The 18,760-nt window shown below is 44.1% G+C and overlaps 1 protein-coding gene across 1 annotated transcript in view; it reads left to right on the forward strand.

Moving 5' to 3' along the window:
- The first annotated feature begins 279 nt into the window (after positions 1-279).
- Positions 280-18,760, forward strand: part of LOC140726136 (RING finger protein 145-like) — a 43,036-nt gene continuing 24,555 nt past the window's right edge. The window contains exons 1-4 of the mRNA XM_073042108.1: positions 280-1,497; positions 4,605-4,713; positions 13,189-13,280; positions 18,024-18,259. Coding sequence (XP_072898209.1) covers positions 1,329-1,497; positions 4,605-4,713; positions 13,189-13,280; positions 18,024-18,259 — 606 coding nt within the window. The 5' untranslated portion in view covers positions 280-1,328. The remainder of the gene's footprint in view (positions 1,498-4,604; positions 4,714-13,188; positions 13,281-18,023; positions 18,260-18,760) is intronic.

The following is an 18,760-nucleotide window of genomic DNA, read 5'->3' on the forward strand; positions in this document are numbered from 1 at the left end:
TTTGCTCATTATTTCACCCGACTCTCCGTTTTACTCCTTACTCACCCTGTTTTAACCCTCACCCCTCTTTTTCTTTCTTTTTACTTTTCAAGCTCCCTCAGTTTTTAACCCTCACTTTTCCCTCTCCGTCCCCGCCCCCACCCCATTTAGCCCCGCCCATTCCTTTGTCAATCATGCCGAGTAATCTTCTTAGGAACGCTGGGTCAGCCCCCGTACGGCGCGCTGACCAATCAGCGCAGGCGGGGCGGAACCACGCTGCACTTCCTCAGCAGGGTAAAAGTTCAGAGAAAATGGAGGCAACGGCAGCGTTGGGAGACTGAGCGACCTGAGAGGGTGCAAGGTGGGAGAGGCCGGAGGGGAAGCAGAGCAGGGGGGCGGAGCAGAGCAACCGAGTGGGGGTGTTCAACAGCAAGGAGAGCAAAGGTTGGAGGTTGGCCTCAGAAGAAAGTGGGAGTGCTGAGAGTTGAAGAGAGAAGAGCAGGACAGGCACTGAGTGCAACAGAAAGGAGGGAACCGTGTGTGTAGGGAGGGAGGGAGAGGAAAAGAAAGAGACAGGGACGGGGAGAGTGAGGAAGAGCTACGGGAGGGAGTGAAAAGAGGAGAGTGAAGAGGGGAGGGGAGGAGAAAGAGTAGGAGAAGAGTAAGGGAGAGAGTGCAGGGGAGGGAGAGAGGGTAGTGGAAGAGTGAGGAAGGGAAACGAGAGGGTCAGAGGTGAGGGTAGGTTAGAAAGGGGAGGGAGAGTGAAATAGAGGACTAGAGAGAGAGAGTGAGTTGACCAGAGGCATTGACTCAGTTTTGTTGGGTCAGAGGAGAGGGAGAGGATAAGCTTGATTAAGTCGTTAAAGAGAAGGTTTTATAGTGCATAAGTGTGGATTGAACGGTGACTGTGGGAACTAGACAGGGCAAGAGTGAGTGTCCTGTGTCTTATACTGGATAGCTGTGCCTTGGGAGTGAGATGTGTTGGGTATTTACTGGATGTATGTTGGGTGGTGGTGTATATGGAGCTTAAGCAGTGAGGTATTTACTTGCCAGTGTGGGGTATTTACTGTTCAGTCATTTATGTAGCCCAAGCAAGAGGGTAGTGGATAGGTTTACACAAAGAATGGGTGAGCAGCCATTTGAAGGGATGGGGGTCTACAATTTAATGAATGCAGGAGCTGATGTATACAGGGCTGATTGCGAATTCAAGGTATACCCAAGGCAGGCCTGAGGGGGCACTGCATGTTACTTGCTGGTACACTAGGGTTTACAGGCCACCTGCTGCATACTCCTGACTCTCAGCCTGAAGGCCACGGTAGTAAGGCAGCAGTTGGTGATAATCCGGGAGGATGTCTCTGGCAGAAACGGTGGCTAATGTGGCCCTGCGGCTCCCCACCCTCGTGGTGCTCAACTTGCTGTACAAGTGGGATGTTGGTCTCTTTGCCGAGCAGATCCAAGCCAGGAATGAGGAGATGCTGATTAAGTACAAGTTTGTCCTGTGGAATGTCTACTACCTGGGTAAGCATTGCATGCAGCCTTCTCTTTATGAATCCTGGTTGACTTATCAAAGCCAAAAGTCGAGATGCTGGATGCTGCAGTACTGTGCAAAAGTCTTGGGTGCCCTAGATTTTTTATATGGTTTCAGATGGGATGGCCTCCACAGAGCCCTGATCTCAACATCATCGAGGTTGTCTAGGATTATCTGGAGAGACAAAAGCAAGTGAGATAGCCAAAGTTAGCAGAACTGTGGCATGTCCTCCAATGTGCTTGGAACAATCTACTAGCCGATTTTCTTATAAAACTGCATGACAGTGTACCTGAGAGAATTGATGCAGTTTTAAAGGCAAAGGTTGATTACGGCAATTGTTGATTTGAGTTAGTTTTCTACTGTTTCGTTTATTTGTTATGTGCCTTGTCATATGACACAGGCGTTCATGGTCTTTCCATCATTGTGATTGTTCTTGGCAAACTTTTCTACAGAAGTGGTTTGCCATTGCCTTCTGGGTAGTGTTTGCAAGACGGTTGGCCCCCAGCCGTTATCAATATTCTTCAGCGATTGCTTGGCATCAGTGATCACATAACCAGGACTTATGAAATGCACCAAGTGCTTATATGACCATCCACCACCTACTCCAGTAGCTTCACGTGACCCAAGAAGGGTGGCCTGCAGGCTAGTGGAAGGAAGAAGCACCTTACACCTCCTTTGGTAGAGATGTATCTCCATCCTGCCACCCTTTTTACTGTTTACGGCTCTTTATTGTAACTTTATGATATTTGGAAACTTTTCAGGGTCCTGAACCTTCCTCCCTGATGGTGGGAATGAGAAAAGGGCATTTCATAGGTGGTAGGGCTCCTTAATGATGAATGCTGCCTCTTTAAGGCTCAGATGGTCAAAGGGACCAGTTGGGCCAACGGGCCTCTGTCTGGTCTGTATTAATCTGTGACTCTGCTGTAGTTGTGAAGTTTGTTCATTCTTTCGTAATCTGTTTCCAATCTCTCAAACATTGATAGGCTAGTTGACTACCAAGTTAAGCCCAGTGTAATCAAGGCATCAGGGTCCAGGATCTGAGAGCATGAACATTGACTATTCCAATTTCTAGTAATTTCTCCACCTCCCCTTTTTTTCATTTCCCAAGTTGTCTCCTCTCACCCCTTTCCTCCTTACCTGCCCTCTCTTTGGTGCACCTTCTTTGTCCCTTTCTGCCATGGTCCATGCTCCTCTCCTTTCAGATTCCTCCTTCAGCCTTTTACCTCTTCCACCTATCACTTCTCACTTCAACTACCCCCCTTTCCACCTACCAACCTCCCCCTCATCTGGTATTATCCATCATCTGCCAGTTTGTACTCCTTCCCCTCCCCCTACCTCACTGTGAATTCCTCTCCCTTTCCAGTTCTGATGACGGGTCTCAGCCAGAACATTGCTTATGACCGAGTTCCTCCAGTGTTTTGTGTGTGTTGCCCTGGATTTCCAGAACCTGCAGAATCCCTTCTGTTTATCAATTTACAACAGTCAGTTCACCCACCAGTGCACATACCTCTGTGATGGGGGGGGGGGGGGGGAAATTAGAGTGTCCAGAGGAAACCTGTGCAGTGAATTGGTTTCAAAATTAGAATTAGAATGCAAGGATATCCCTTTAGAACAGATGAAAAGAAATTTCTTTAACCAGAAGGTGATGAATTTGTGGAATTCAGTGCCACAGAAGGCTGTGGAGACCATGTCATTGGGTATATTTAAAGTGGAAGTTGATAGGTTCTTGATTAGTAAAGACGTCAAGGGTTATAGAGAGAATGGGATTGAGAGGGATAATAAATTGGGCATGATGGAATGGCAGATCGGACTCAATGGACTGAATGGCCTAGTTCTGCTCCCTTGTCTTAGATGAGAATAAGATTAGATTCAGTCAGCAAAGATTTATGACTAGGAAATGATTTGATATACATTATAAAATTCAACAAGCCTTTTAGGATTTTAAGGGTTTAACTAATGGAATAGGAAGTAAAGAAGGCTAAGGGCCAAATTGGTTTATTATTGTCATATGTACTATGATAGTGAAAAACTTACTTTGCATACTGTCCGTGGAGATCAATTCATCACATCAGTACAAGAGAAAACAATAACAATGCAGAATGAAGTGGAGGTGGGGTGTAGAGGTTTTGCTGGCTCCTCGCTTTGCAGAACCTATTCTTTCCTTGGTACTACGGGATAGGGGGTGGTTCTCTAAAGAAAAGGGCCATCAGGACTGTGGCTGAACGAGCCTCTAGATGTCTATGGATCAAGAGGTGTGACCCCTGGGACAGAAGCCAGTACCTGACCAACCCTGGCTGGGTCACCTGGGCGAGTGTCTGATGTTGAAAGACCTGAAACACCTGTTGACCTCAGCTTACATCACTGATGATGTGTCCCAGTGCATCCTGGATTGTATCTCATCATCATAACAGCCACAGAGAAAGTGCAGTGCAGGTAGACAGTAAGGTGCAAGATCATAATGAGGTAGATGGTGAGGTTAGAAGTTCATCTTATCATAGTAGAGAATCACTCAATAGTCTTAATGGTGGGATAGAAGCTGATATGTGCTCTCAGGCTTTTTGTATCTTCTGTCTGATGGGAGCTGGGCTGAAGAGAGATTGTGTGGGGTGGGTGGGTGGGATCTTTGATTTTGTTGACTGCTTTACTGAGGCAGCAAGAAGTATACACCAAATCCATAGAGGGAAGTCTGATTTCTGTGATGTGCTGAGCAACGTCCACAAGTCTGCACTTTCTTCTGGTCATAGGCAGAACAGTTGACATATCAAACTGTGATGCATCCAAATAGGATGCTTTCTATGGTGCATAAATAAGAATTGGTGAACGTCAAAGTGGACATTTAGAATTTCTTCAGTCTGTTGCGGAAGTAAGCTCTGTTGGCCATGGTGTCAATGTTATTGGACCAGGACAGGCAATTGGTGTTGTTCACTCATAGGAACTTGGAATACTCAACCCTCTCAACAGGAGCATGTGCACCCTTCACCCCATAAGGCAGAATTAGGCCACTATAGGAAGTACTTGAGATGTGGCAGAGTATTTGAGCAATTGCTGATAGTGAGTTCCTTACCTTTGTTGCTGAATTTCATTGTTTGTTTTGCAGGTCACTTCCTTAGCGTGATGGTTCTTGTCTTACCTCTCCAGCACCTGGTGAAGTTTTACCTCTACCTGCTGACCGCTTTACTTCTGTACGTCGGACACCGGACCTGCAGGTTAGTCTTGGATAACTTTTTGGTGTAGACCCAACTTAAAAGACCACACCGTTTGAATCTGCACTTAGAACCACAGAACATTACAGCACAGAAACAGGCCTTTTGGCCCTTCTTGCCTGTGCCAAACTATTTTTCTGCCTAGTCCCACTGACCTGCACCTGGGCCATATCCCTCTAAACCCCTCTCATCCATATACCTGACCAAGTTTTTCTTAAATGTCAAAAGTGAGTCCGCATTTACCACTTCATCTGGCAGATCATTCCACACTCTCACCACTCTCAGCGTGAAGAAGTCCCCCCCCCCAATGTTCCCTTTAAAATTTTCCCCCTTCACCCTTAACCCATGACCTCTTTTTTTTCTCCCCTGGCCTCAGTGGAAAAAGCCTGCTTGCATTCACTCTATCTATACCCATCATAATTTTATACACCTCTGTCAAATCACCCCTCATTCTTCTATGCTCCAGGGAATAAAGTCCTAACCTATTCAACCTTTCTCTGTAACTCAGTTTCTCAAGTCCCGGCAACATCCTTATAAACCTTCTCTGCACTCTTTCAACCTTATTAATATATCCTGTAATTAGGTGACCAAAACTGCACACAAATTCGGTCTCACCAATGTCTTGTACAACCTCACCATTACATTCCAACTCTTATACTCAATACTTTGATTTATAAAGGCCAATGTACCAAACGCTTTCTTTACAACCCTATCTACTTGTGAAGCCACTTTTAGGAAATTATGTATCTGTACTCCCAGATTCCTCAGTTCTACTGTACTCCTCAGTGTCCTACCATTTACCTTGTATGTTCACCTTGGTTTGACCTTCCGAAGTGCAATACCTCACACTTGTCCGCATTAAACTCCATCTGCCATTTGTCAGCCCATTTTTCCAGCTGGTCCAAATCCCTCTGCAAGCTTTGAAAACCTTCCTCACTGTCCACTACGCTTCCAATCTTTGTATCATCAACACATTTGCTGATCCAGTTTACCACATTATCATCCAGATCATTGATATAGATGACAAATAACAATGGACCCAGCACTGATTCCTGTGGCACACTACTAGTCACAGGCCTCCACTCAGAGAAGCAATCCTCCACTACCACTCTCTGGCTTCTTCCAGTGATACCACTCTCTGGCTTCTTCCAGTGAGCCAATGTCTAATCCAATTTACTACCTCTCCATGTATACCTAGCGACTGAATGTTCCAAACTAACTTCCCATGCGGGACCTTGTCAAAGGCCTTACTGAAATCCATGTATACAACATCCACGGCCTTCCCTTCATCCACTTTCCTGGTAACATCCTCAAAAAACTCTAACATGACCTACCACGCACAAAGCCATGCTGACTGTTTCTAATAAGTCCCTGTCTATCCAAATACTTGTAGGTCCTATCTCTTAGTATTCCTTCCAATAATTTACCTACTACCAATGTCAAACTTACCGGCCTATAATTTCCCGGTTTACTTTTTGAGCCTTTTTTAAACAATGAAACTACATGTGCTATCCTCCAATCCTCCGGCACCTGACCCATAGATATCAACATTTTAAATATTTCTGCCAGGGCCCCTGCTCCTTCATTCCTCATCTTCGCGTTGGTTTACTATTGTCAAATCTACTGAGGTAGAGTGAAAAGGCTGTTCTCAAGTAAAATTTTTGTATTTGTTAATTTGGAGATACAGCATGGTAGCAGGTCTTTCTGGCCCAACGAGCCTGTGCTGTTCAGTTGCACCCATGTGACCAATTAACTTACTAATCCGTAAGTCTTTGAAATGTGGGAGGAAACTGGAATACCTGGAGGAAATCCACATTGTTGCTGGGGAGCATTGCAGTCAGTGGCGGGAACTGAACCTGGGTCTCTGGTGCTGTAATAGTGTTACGCTAACCATTAGACTGCCTTGCCGTCAGTGGAGATAATTTCATGACATCAATGCATTGAGGTGGTACAAGGAAAGAGCAATAACATAATGCAGAATAAAGTGTTACAGTGCCAGAGAAGTGCGGTGCAGCTAGACAATAAGGTGCAGGACTGTAACGAGGTAGATTGTCAAGTCTAATGATACTAGATTCTAATCATACTGTCTAATCATACTAGAGACCAGTTTCAAAGTGTTTTAAGTGTCTTGAGTCTGATGTTAGATGGCTTCAGGCTTTTGAATAGAACATAAAAGCACAGTGCAGGCCCTTTGGCCCATGATGTTGTACCTATCATTTAACCTACTTTATGATCAATCTAAACTTTCCCTGCTACATTTTTTTTTAAAAAGGTTCAGGGTCTGTGGCTTGGAGAGCTCAGGGCAATCAATTGTAGAGGTGAAAGATATGAGGGAGTCACAAATGGCCAGAGTTGCTTTAAACCAAATTGAGAGGCTGGAAGAGATTACAAGGTTAACAAGAGAAGTAAATGTGCAAATTTTAAATAGTAGCATTGTGAATTGGGAGCCTGTATAAATGAATGAACGACAAAGTGATGGATAAAAGGATTATTGCTCCAAGCTGGTTGGAATGATAATTGTCTGCCCAATGGATGTGGGAAGAAGAGGCAATATCTGGGGTATGTGTGGTCTTTCCTGCTTTACCAAGACAGCAGGAAGTGTAGACAGTCAATGGAGATGGGACTATTTTCTGTGATGTGCTGAGCCTGAGCAGAGCAGTTGCCACTCTAAGCTCTGATGCATCTGGCTAGGAATATGGAAAACCTCTTCACTGTAAACCTCACCGAAAACAAAAGCTAGCGTGAATCTTAGGAATTCTCGACCCAAGAGAATTGCAAAGTCGTCATATGTTGAGATGGGCGAATATTGGAACTACAGAGCAATCCAGGTGCAATAAAAATAGTTTAATTTTCACACTGTCAAGGATGGTGGTAGAGGCAGATACATTAGGAACATTGAAGAGACTCTTGGGCGCAGGGATGAAAATATGGTGGTACAGTAGATGTAGGAGGGAAGGATTAGATTGATCTCGGAGTAGGTTAAAGGGTCGAAGTAGGTGCTGTAATGTTCTGTTTCCCCATTCTTACGGTCAAGAAATGTTGTCGTATTGTCAACATAGAGTTGGCTGTGTTTGTACCCATAGCATTTTAATGGCCCTTACCATCTGACCTCTGCAACAAACACAAGACGTAGGAGCAGAATTAGGCCATCTGGTCCATCGAGTCTGCTCTGCCAATCCATCATGCTTGATTTATAATGGGGAACTGAACCCAAGATCAGAGCACCGTGATCTTATTTAATGACAACATAAACAAGGGAAAGAAACAACAAACCCTTACAATAAATAATTGAAGCATGCAATGAAATACATTGTTTGTGTCATCGACCAACACATTCTAAATATGTGATGGGGGCCGCCTGCATGTGTTGGCATGCTTCTGAAATAAAAACAGGAAATGCAGATAGCAGGTCATACGGCACTCTGTGGAGGAAAACACTGAGGAAATGTGAAGGAAATATAGCATTTCCCTAGTTTTTCAGGTGCAACTTAGAAAGTGTCCTTTTGGATGCACACTGCTCTGCTCAAGACCACAAGAAGCTGCAGAGTAGTAGTGCAATCACTTGTGTCGAGTATGATGTTCTCCTCAGAAGTTGTCTATTAGTGAGTCCTTGGGTGGTTGTAGAGGCTGATCCGGGATTCACATGTTCTGCTGCAGAGTGGGCAAGAGTAAGTGGTGGCTGCGGTTAGGGGTTGGATCTTCTGGTTGTTCATTCTCTCCTTTCGCAGCTGCTGCTTGTCCTCTGTGGCATAGTGGATGTCACTCTCATGTAGCACAGCTCCCTCTTGTACAGATTTCCTCAGTAATAAGAATCAGAATCAGGTGTATTATCATCGGCATAGGTCATGAAATTTGTTAACTTAGTGGCAGCAGCACAATGCAATACATGATCATGTAGAAAAAAATAAGTAAATACTGTTAAAGGTCTAGACGTGTTAGAGTTTGTAAAATGTGTCCAGGAGAGTTTTCTAAATCAATATATAGAGGTACCGACTAGAGAGGATGCAATATTAGATCTCCTATTAGGAAACGAGTTAGGACAGGTGACAGAAGTGTGTGTCGGGGAACACTTTGGTTCCAGTGACCATAACACCATTAGTTTCAACTTGCTCTTAAAATAAAGATAGTTCTGGTCCTCGGGTTGAGGTTCTAAACTGGAAAAACGGCCAAATTTGAAGAAATGAGAAAGGATCTAAAAAACGTGGATTGGGACAGGTTGTTCTCTGGCAAGGATGTGATTGGTAAGTGGGAGGCCTTCAAAGGAGAAATTTTGAGAGTGCAGAGTTTGTATGTTTCTGTTAGGATTAAAGGCAAAGTGAATAAGAATAAGGAACCTTGGTTCTTGAGTGAGATTAGAACTCTGATAAACAAGAAGAGAGAGATGTATAACATGTATAGGCAACAGGGAGCAAATGAGGTGCATGAGGAGTATAAAAAGTATACTTAAAGAAATCAGGAGGGCTAAAAGAAGACATGAGGTTCCTTTGGCAGTCAAGGTGAAGGATAAACCAAAGAGCTTCTACAGGTATGTTAAGAGCAAAAGGATAGTAAAGGATAAAATTGGTCCTCTTGAAGATCAGAGTGGTCGGCTATGTATGGAACCTAAAGAAATGGGGGAGATCTTAAATGGGTTTTTTGCATCTGTATTTACTAAGGAAACTGGCATGGAGTCTATGGAAATAAGGCAAACAAGTATGAAAGGGAACCTATACAGATTGAAGAGGAAGAGGTGCTTGCTGTCTTGAGGCAAATCAGAGTAGATAAATCCCCAGGACCTGACAGGGTATTCCCTCAGACCATGAAGGAGACTAGTGTTGAAATTGCAGGGGCCCTGGCAGATATATTTAAATGTCGGTATCTACAGGTGAGGTGCCAGAGGATTGGAGGATAACTCGTGTTGTTCTGTTGTTTTAAAAAAGGCTCTAAAAGAAATCCAGGAAGTTATAGGCCAGTAAGTTTGACGTCAGTAGTAGGTAAATTATTGGAAGGAGTACTAAGAGATGGGATCTATAAATATTTGGATAGGGAGAGTCAACGTGGCTTTGTGCGTGGTAGGTCATGTTTAACCAATCTATTAGAGTTTTTGGAGGAGGTTAACAGGAAAGTGGATGAAGGGAAGGCAGTGGATGTTGTCTACATGGACTTCAGTAAGGCCTTTGACAAGGTCCCACATGGGAGGTTAGTTAGGAAGATTCAGTCGCTAGGTATACATGGTGATGTAGTAAATTGGATTAGACGTTGGCTCAATGGGAGAAGCCAGAGAATGGTAGTTGGAGGATTGCTACTCTGAGTGGAGGCCTGTGACTAGTGGTGTGCCACAGGGATCAGTGCTGGGTCCATTGTTATTTGTCATCCATATCGATGATCTGGATGATAATATGGTAAATTGGATCGGCAAATTTGCTGATGATACAAAGATTGGAGGTGTACTGGACAGTAAGGAAGGTTTTCAAAGCTTGCAGAGGGATTTGGACCAGCTGGCAAAATGGGCTGAAAAATGGCAGATGGAGTTTAATGCAGACAAGTGTGAGGTATTGCACCTTGGAAGGACAAACCAAGGTAGAACATACAAGGTAAATGGTAAGTCGCTGAGGAGTGCTATAGAACTGAGGGATCTGGGAATACAGATACAAAATTCCCTAAAAGTGGCGTCACAGGTAGATAGGATCGTAAAGAGAGCTTTTGGTACATTGGCATTTATAAATCAAAGTATTGAGTATAAGAGTTGGAATGTAATGGTGAGGTTGTATAAGACATTGGTGAGGCCGAATTTGGAGTATTGGGTGCAGTTATGGTCACTTAATTACAGGAAGGATATTAATAAGGTTGAAAGAGTGCAGAGAAGGTTTACAAGGATGTTGCTGGGATTTGAGAAACTGAGTTACAGAGAAAGGTTGAATAGGTTAGGACTTTATTCCCTGGAGCATAGAAGAATGAGGGGAGATTTGATAGAGGTTTATAAAATTATGATGGGTATATATAGAGTGAATGCAAGCAGGCTTTTTCCACTGAGGCTAGAGGAGAAAAAGACCAGAGGACATGGGTTAAGGGTGAAGGGGGAAAAGTTTAAAGGGAACATGGGGGGGGGGGCCTTCTTCAGCCAGAGAGTGGTGGGAGTGTGGAATGAGCTGCCAGATGAAGTGGTAAATGTGGGCTCACTTTTAACATGTAAGTAAAGCTTGGACAGGTACATGGATGAGAGGTGTATGGAGGGATATGGTCCAGGTGCAGGTCAGTGGGACTAGGCAGAAAAATAGTTCGGCACAGCCAAGAAGGGCCTATTTCTGTGCTGTAATGTTCTATGGTTCTATATAGATTAAACAGTTAAAATGCAAAATCAGAAATAACAAAGGAAAGTTAGATACTGTTCATGGGTTCAATGTCCATTTAGGAATCAGATGGCAGAGGGGGAAGAAGCTGTTCCTGAATGGCTGAGTGTGTCGCTACGTGCAGTGTCTTTCCAGTTTTAGCTGTAATGTTGTATTTCTTCAGGCTGATTTTTGATATTATCTGTGAAACATTTCCCTTGCCCACCAGGGCAAAAACTTCCTTTGACTAGAAGTGAAGGATTTGTTTGGGGAAATGTGAATTAGGCATCCAGATGACATGACGCATCCATCAGAGTTGGTGTTGCTTTATCGCAGTGGGGATGTTATATATAGGCCTCCTCCAGTACTCTGGTGTTAGTACATCTACAGAAAGTTGTGGACCTGACCAGTTGATCATGAAAACCAGCCTCCCCTCCATGGGTTCTGTCTACACTTGCTGGCAACATTATAAATTACCTCTCCCACTCTGGACATTCTGTCTTCTCCTTCCTCCCATTGGGCAGAAGCTACAAAAGTATGAAAATGCATACCACCAGGCTCAAGCACGAGAAAATCTGCAGATACTGGAAATCTGAGCAACACACAAAATGCTGGAGGAGCTCAGGCTAGGCAGCATTTTGGACAAGAGTACAGACGACATTTTGGCTGCCTAGATGCTGCCTGCCCTGCTGAGTTCCTCCAGCATTTTGTGTGTGCCACCAGGCTCAAGGATAGCTTCTATCCACTGCTAAAAGGCTATTGAATGGATCAGTCATTCAATAAAGATAAGGTATTAACCTCATCATCTACCTTGTTATGCCCTTCCACCTGACTGTCTCCTGCACGTTCATTATGTGCTGTATTATATGATGTGGGCTATCATGGTCTTTCCATGACCATGGTTATTCTTGTCAAATTTCTCGACAGAAGTGGTTTGCCATTGCCTTCTCCTGGGCAATGTCTTTACAGGATGAATGACTACTATCATTATCAATACTCTTCAGAAGTTGTCTGCCTGGTGTCAGTTGTGATATGCACCATCTGCTCCCATGGCCTTGCGTGACCCTGATCAGGGAGCTAAGCAGGTGCTGCTTGTCCAAGGGTGACTGCATGCTAGCATAGGGAAGGGGTGTCTTGTGCCTCCTTTTGTAGAGACCTATCTCCACCCCATCACCCCACACGTGACAATAGTAAACCAGTAACCAACAGTCAAAGTTTATTGATAGATTTTTCCATCGGGTAATGAAGTGCATGAAGAAAACATGGGTACATAGAACATGTGTAGAGCATAGAACAAGTTTAATTGGTCAGATGAGTGTAATTAAGTGGTGCGAGCCTGTTGGGTTAGAAGGACTTGTCACCATGCTGTATCTCTAAATAAAAACATTGATAATTCAGGCCGTTTAGCCCATTGTAGGTACTGTCCTTGTAACCTACTTCATGGTCAATCTAGCTTACCTCTCTGAGATGGCCTATAAACCTTCATTCTCCTTTCTAGGCCTGTATCTAAGGTTTAATTTGCATTAACAATGATTGTGTGGTACGGTGCTTGGAACTATTATCATCAATAAACTTGCCCAAATCTTCTGGAATAAATCTTACTATTTTATTGTTTATTTGTTGTAGTTTTACTGTGTGTGTGTGTGTGTGTGTGTGTGTGTGTGTGTGTGTGTGTGTGTGTGTGTGTGTGTGTGTGTGTGTGTGTGTGTGTGTGTGTGTGTGTGTGTGTGTGTGTGTGTGTGTGTGTGTGTGTGTGTGTGTGTGTGTGTGTGTGTGTGTGTGTGTGTGTGTGTGTGTGTGTGTGTGTGTGTGTGTGTGTGTGTGTGTGTGTGTGTGTGTGTGTGTGTGTTATATGTACTGCTCTGTGCATCTTGGTCTGGAGGAACAGTGTCTCATTTGGTTATATACATATATATGGTTGAATAACAATAAGCTTAAACTTGACAAAGTAGCAGAACAAAGACCTCACCACCATGTACAGGAGCTATGTCGTGTGCAGTAGATGTGTGAACAGGGACCTCACCACCATGTACAGGAACTGTGTCGTCTGCAGTAGATGTAGGAGCTGTGTTGTGTGGAGTAATGTGTATACATGGATGTCACCACCATGCATAGGAACTGTGTTGTGTGGAGCAGCTGTGTGCACTGCTCTGTTTTGTTCTCTCTGCAGGGACTATGTTCTCCGAGAGATCGAGTCCGGGTACGACGGAGCGGTATTCTTGGACCTGGCTGCCCTCCAGCGCTTTGTCGGTACACTAACAGGTGGGGCTTCCGCACCGTCATTGACTGTAGGGTGTCTTTGATTTCACCGAAAGACTGAAATGAGTGGATTCTATGGCCAAGAGGCCTGTGTAGCACATAAGGCCATTTGGCCCAACAAATGCTTGCTATTTCTGCTTGTGCTGTCCGGTTGTTTCTAGGGCTTTTGGTTGTACCCTTAGTCAGTCCCCTTTCCTGTCACATGTACATTGAAACAAACACACAGTACAATGTATTGTTGCATCAGCGATTGGCGTAATCTGAAAGGATGTGTGGGTGCAGCCCGTAAGTGTTGCCCTGCTTCTGACACGAACATAATGTGCCCACAATTTACTAATCCTAACCTGTATATCCTCAGATTTATGGAGGAAACCAGAGAACCTGGAGGCAACCCACACGTCACGGGAAAAATGTACAAACTCCTTGCAAGCAGCAGCAGGAATTGAACCTAGGTCACCTGTACTGTAAAGCGTTGTGCTAACCTCCGTGCTATTGTGCTGCCTCATTCCCAAGCCATTCCCCATTCTTTCCTTGTTAAGCAGTGAATGACTATCTCATCCTGCGTCCCATTTGACTTGAGAAAGCTCTGATTTCATTTCTACTGTCTGTGTAGATGAGTTGGTTGTCACCACTCCCTGTGTGCCTTCATTACTTGAAGTTCATTCTGCTCCCTGAACCAGCTGCTCAGAGAACAGCTCTGCTTTTCTTCCTAAGTTACACCACCAGATTCAGGAACAGTTATTACCCTTCAACCATCAGGCTCCTGAACCAACGTGGATAACTTCACTTACTTCAACACTGAACTGATCCCATAACTGGTGGACTCACTTTCAAAGATTCTGCAACTCGTGTTCTCAGCATTTATTTATTTACTTTATTTGCACGATTTGTCCTTTGTACACTACACTTGCAAGTAAAACTTTGTGAACCCTTTGCGATTACCTGGTTTTCTGCAGTAATTACTCATTACTCATAATTGCTCATAAAATGTGGTCTGATCTTCATCTAAGTCACAATAATAAACACACAATCTGCCTAAACTGATAATACATGAACAATTGTACTTTACATGTCTTTATAGAACATGTTGTTTAACCATTCACAGTCCAGGCTGTAAAAAGTATGTGAACCCATGTATTTAATAACTGCTGGAACCTCCCTTGCAGCAATAATATCCACCAAACATTTCCTGTAGCTGCTGATCAGACATGCACAACGGCGAGGAGGAATTTTAGACCATTCCTCCATACAAAACTGTTTTAGTTCATCAATAATTCTGAGAAACCTTGCATGAACAGCCCTCTTCAGGTCATGCCACAGCATCTCAATTGGGTTAAGATCTGGACTTTGACTTGGCTTTCCAAAACACTTTTTTTTTCTCTTTTTAAACCATTCTTGTTGTTTATTTACTCTTGTGTTTCAGATCATTGTCTTGTTGCATCATCCAACTTTGATTAAACTTCAGGTGACAGACCGCTACCCTGGCATTCTCCTGTAAAATGTTTTTATACAATTTGAATTCATTGCTCCCTCAACAATTGCAAGCTGTCCAGGCCCTGAGGCAGCAAAGCAGCCCCAAACCATGATGCTCCTTCCACCATGCTTCACAGTTGGGATGAGGTTTTGGTGTTCATGTGCAGTGCCCTTTTTCCTCCAAATATAGAGTGAATCTCTGCTTAAAAAGTTAAACTTTTGTCTCATCTGTCCACAGAACATTGTCCCAGAAGCATTGAGGAACATCCAGGTTTTTTTTGCAAGTTCGAGATGTGCAACAATGTTTTTGTTTTGGAAAGTAGTTTTCTCTGTGGTGTCCTTCCATAAATCTTGATCAGTGTTTTTCTTGGAGTGGACACATGAACAGAGACTTTAGCAAGTTCTAGAGCTTCCTGCAGGTCTTTTTCTGTTGCCCTTGGGTTCTTTTCCACCTCCTTCAGCATTGCACGTTGTGCTCTTGGTGTGATCTTTGTAGGACGCCCACCCCAAGGGAGAGTAGCAATAGTACTGAATATCCTCCGTTTGCAGACACTTTCCCTTACTGTGGACTGATGAACACTCAGGTATTTAGAAATGCTTTTGTAGCCTTTTCCAGCTTCATGCATCTCTACAATTCTTTGGTCCTCAAAGTTGTTTTGATTGAGGCATGGTGCATGTAAACAGCTCTGTAAGCAACCTGACTCTGTCTTTGTTTTATAGGGCATGGAACCTCTACAGCCCACACCTCCAAATTCATCTCATTGATTGGAACACCTGACTCCAAATACCTTTTGTAGAAGCCATGACAATAGACAGTAGGTGCAGGAGTAGGCCATTCGGCCCTTCTAGCCAGCACCACCATTCACTGTGATCATGGCTGATGATACACAATCAGTACCCCGTTCCTGCCCTCTCCCCATATCCCTTGACCCCGCTATCTATAAGAGTTGTATCTAACTCTCTCTTGAATGCATCCAGAGACTTGGCCTCCACTGCCTTCTGGGGCAGAGCATTCCACATATCCACCACTCTCTGGGTGAAAAACCCCAGAGATTCACATTTTTTTGAACGTAGACTGATTGTTTAAATGGTGTACTCAGTATTGACAAAAAGAAGTGCACTTGTGTGTTACTAGTTTAGGCAGAATGCGTTAGTCTATTATTGTGACTTGAGATGAAGGTCAGACCACATTTTATGAGTAATTGACGCAGAAAACCAGGTAATTGCAAAGTGTTCACAAAATTTTCTTACAACTGTATGTTGTTTGTTAGTCTTTATTATTTATAGTTTTTCATAAATTGAACTGTATTTGTTTTCCTATAAAGAAAACTAATCTTGGTGTAGTATATGGAGATAATTGCATATGTTAATATTAAACTTAATTTGAAATGTGAACTATCTTAAGGTGAGTTTGAGCACACCAAATCACTTCTTTATTCCGGGGAGGAGGGAAGTTTTGCAGATTGTTCTTTGTCAGACACGCGAATGACTGCAGATGCTGGAATCTGCAGCAGCTCATACAAAATACTGGAGGAACACAGCGGCTCAGGCAGCATTCATGGAGGAAAATGGTCAGTTAATATTTCAGGTTGAGACCCTTCGTCTGGACTGACAGAGGAGATAACTGTTATAAAACAGTGAAGAGAAGGGCTGGACAAGAGCTGGCTGGTGATAGGTGGATCCGGGTGAGAGGATGTTGGGCAGATAGAGTGGGGGAGAGTGGGAATGGTGTCAGAAGCTGGGGGGAGATATTTGGAATTGGAATTGACAACAAACTGAAGGATCCTGATAGGAATGGAAGCTGGAGGGGAATAGAGGGAAGAAGCAATTTAATTATATATAAATGATAGAGATTCTGCTGTAAATCTAGAGTAACACACAAAATGCTGGAGGAACTCAGCAAGCCAGGCAGCATCCATGGAAATGAATAAACAGTCAACATTTCAGGTTGTGACCCTTCATCAGGACTGGAAAGAAGGAGAGGGATGGACTATTTAAAAAGTTGGGGGGGAGGGGTGGGGCACGAGCTGGCAGGTGATAGGTAGATCCAGGTGAGGGAGTTGATGTGGGAATGATGTGATGTTAGAAGCTAGCAGGAAATAGGTGATAGGGTAGGTACATGGATCTGAGAGGTTTAGAGGGATACAGGCCAACACGGACAAATGGCTTGAGCTTAGATGGGAATCCTGGTTTGCATGAAGCAGGAGGGCTGAAGGGCCTGTATCTATGCAGTATGACTCTCGGTGGAAGTGACAAAGGGAGCAAGATTATATAGTGGTTAGCATCATGCTTTATAGTGCCGGCAGTCAGAACACCGAGCTTCAATTTCTGCTGCTTTCTGTAAGGAATTTGTGCATTCTCGCCGTGACCGCATGGGTTTCCTCTGGGCGCTCCAGTTTCCTCCCACATTTTCCAAAAGGACATTAAGTTGTGGTTAATCAGTTGTGGGCATGCTATGTAGGCACTGGAAGCATGGCAGCACTGGTGATTAGCCTCCAGCACACCTTTGGACTGTGGTTGTTGACATGAAAATGACACATTTCACTGTTTTGATGCATGTATGACAAATATAGCTAATCTTTAAAAGGGCTGAGACTGATGGAATCTGATAGGAAAGGGCAGTGGAGCATGGAATAAAGGGAAGGAGGTGGGCAGGGCAACCGGAGGGAGGAATGGTGGGAATGGACAGGGCAGAGGAAAGTGATGAGGCCAGTGGGATAAGGGGAACAGGGTGAGTGGTTAGAGAAACCGATGTCCATGCCATCAGGTTGGAGGCTACCCAGATGGAATATGAGGTGTTACTCTTCCAACCTCATCTTGGCTGTAGGGGTGCCCATGGACTGGTACGTTGGAATAGGAATGGGATCGGAATTAAAATGGTTGGCCACTGGGAAGTCCTGCCGGTTTCAAATGAAGCGAAGGTGCTCGATAAAGTGGTCCCCAAATATACATTGGGTCTCACCGATGTAGAGGAGGCCACTCTGGGAACACCAGATACAGTAGATCACACTGACAGACTCACAGGTGATGTATTACTGGAAAGACTGTTTTTTTCTGGCCCTGAATAGAGGTGAGGGAGGAGGTGAATGGGCAGATGTAACACTTCTACTTGCAGGGATAAGTGCCAGGGGGAAGATCAGTGGGGAGGGATGAATGGAGAAGGGAATCACAAGGTGTCTGTCTTGATATTAAACAAATGTGTTTTAATACTGTTTGCATTTAATGAATTTGATCAGGATTTTCTGACCTTAAACTTTTTTTTTCCCTTCCTAGGTCAACTCTTGGTCTCCTCATTCTGTTCTTACTTCATGAAGTCCAAGCCGTTCTGGTTGTTCAGTGTTCATCTGCTCCCCCTGCTGGCCCGACTTTGCATGATGCCCCTCAACGTCCTTCTCCTCCTCAACAAGTTGACTGTGGCCCTCACCACCTTTGAGGTCATTTACTTCTTGCTATGCAACATGTTTGTGCCCTTCTACCTGGCCAAGTCAGCTTACCGCGAAATTGTGCAGGTAGGTCCCTTCTGAGGGTGACTGAGCTTTTAACTGTGGGCGTGTCCCAAGGCATGACAGAACCAAGTTTTGGGAGCTGGCATTTGGTGGTGGTAAGCTGAGTCCTTAAACTGCTGCATTTCTTAGACCATAAGGCCATTCAGTCTGTCCAGTCTGCTCTACCATTCTATCATGGCTGATTTATTATCACTCTCAACTTCATTCGCCTCCCTTCTCAGTGTAATCTTTACCGTCCCTAGTAATCGAGAACCTACCCACCTCCAGTTTAAATATACCCAATGAATTGGCCACTACAGCTATCTATGGCAATGATTTCCACAGATTCACCAATCTTTGGCTAAAGAAATTTCTCCTTGTCTCCATTGACATCCTTGTATTCCAAGAATGTGTCCTCTAATCCTAGACTCTGCAACTTTAGGCAACATCCTCTCGGTGTCCACTCTATCTAGGCCTTTCAATATTCGGTAGATCTTTATGATTTCTTTCTGATATGTGGAGTAA

The sequence above is a fragment of the Hemitrygon akajei genome, chromosome 4 (genome assembly GCF_048418815.1).
Source record: "Hemitrygon akajei chromosome 4, sHemAka1.3, whole genome shotgun sequence".
NCBI lineage: Eukaryota > Metazoa > Chordata > Chondrichthyes > Myliobatiformes > Dasyatidae > Hemitrygon > Hemitrygon akajei.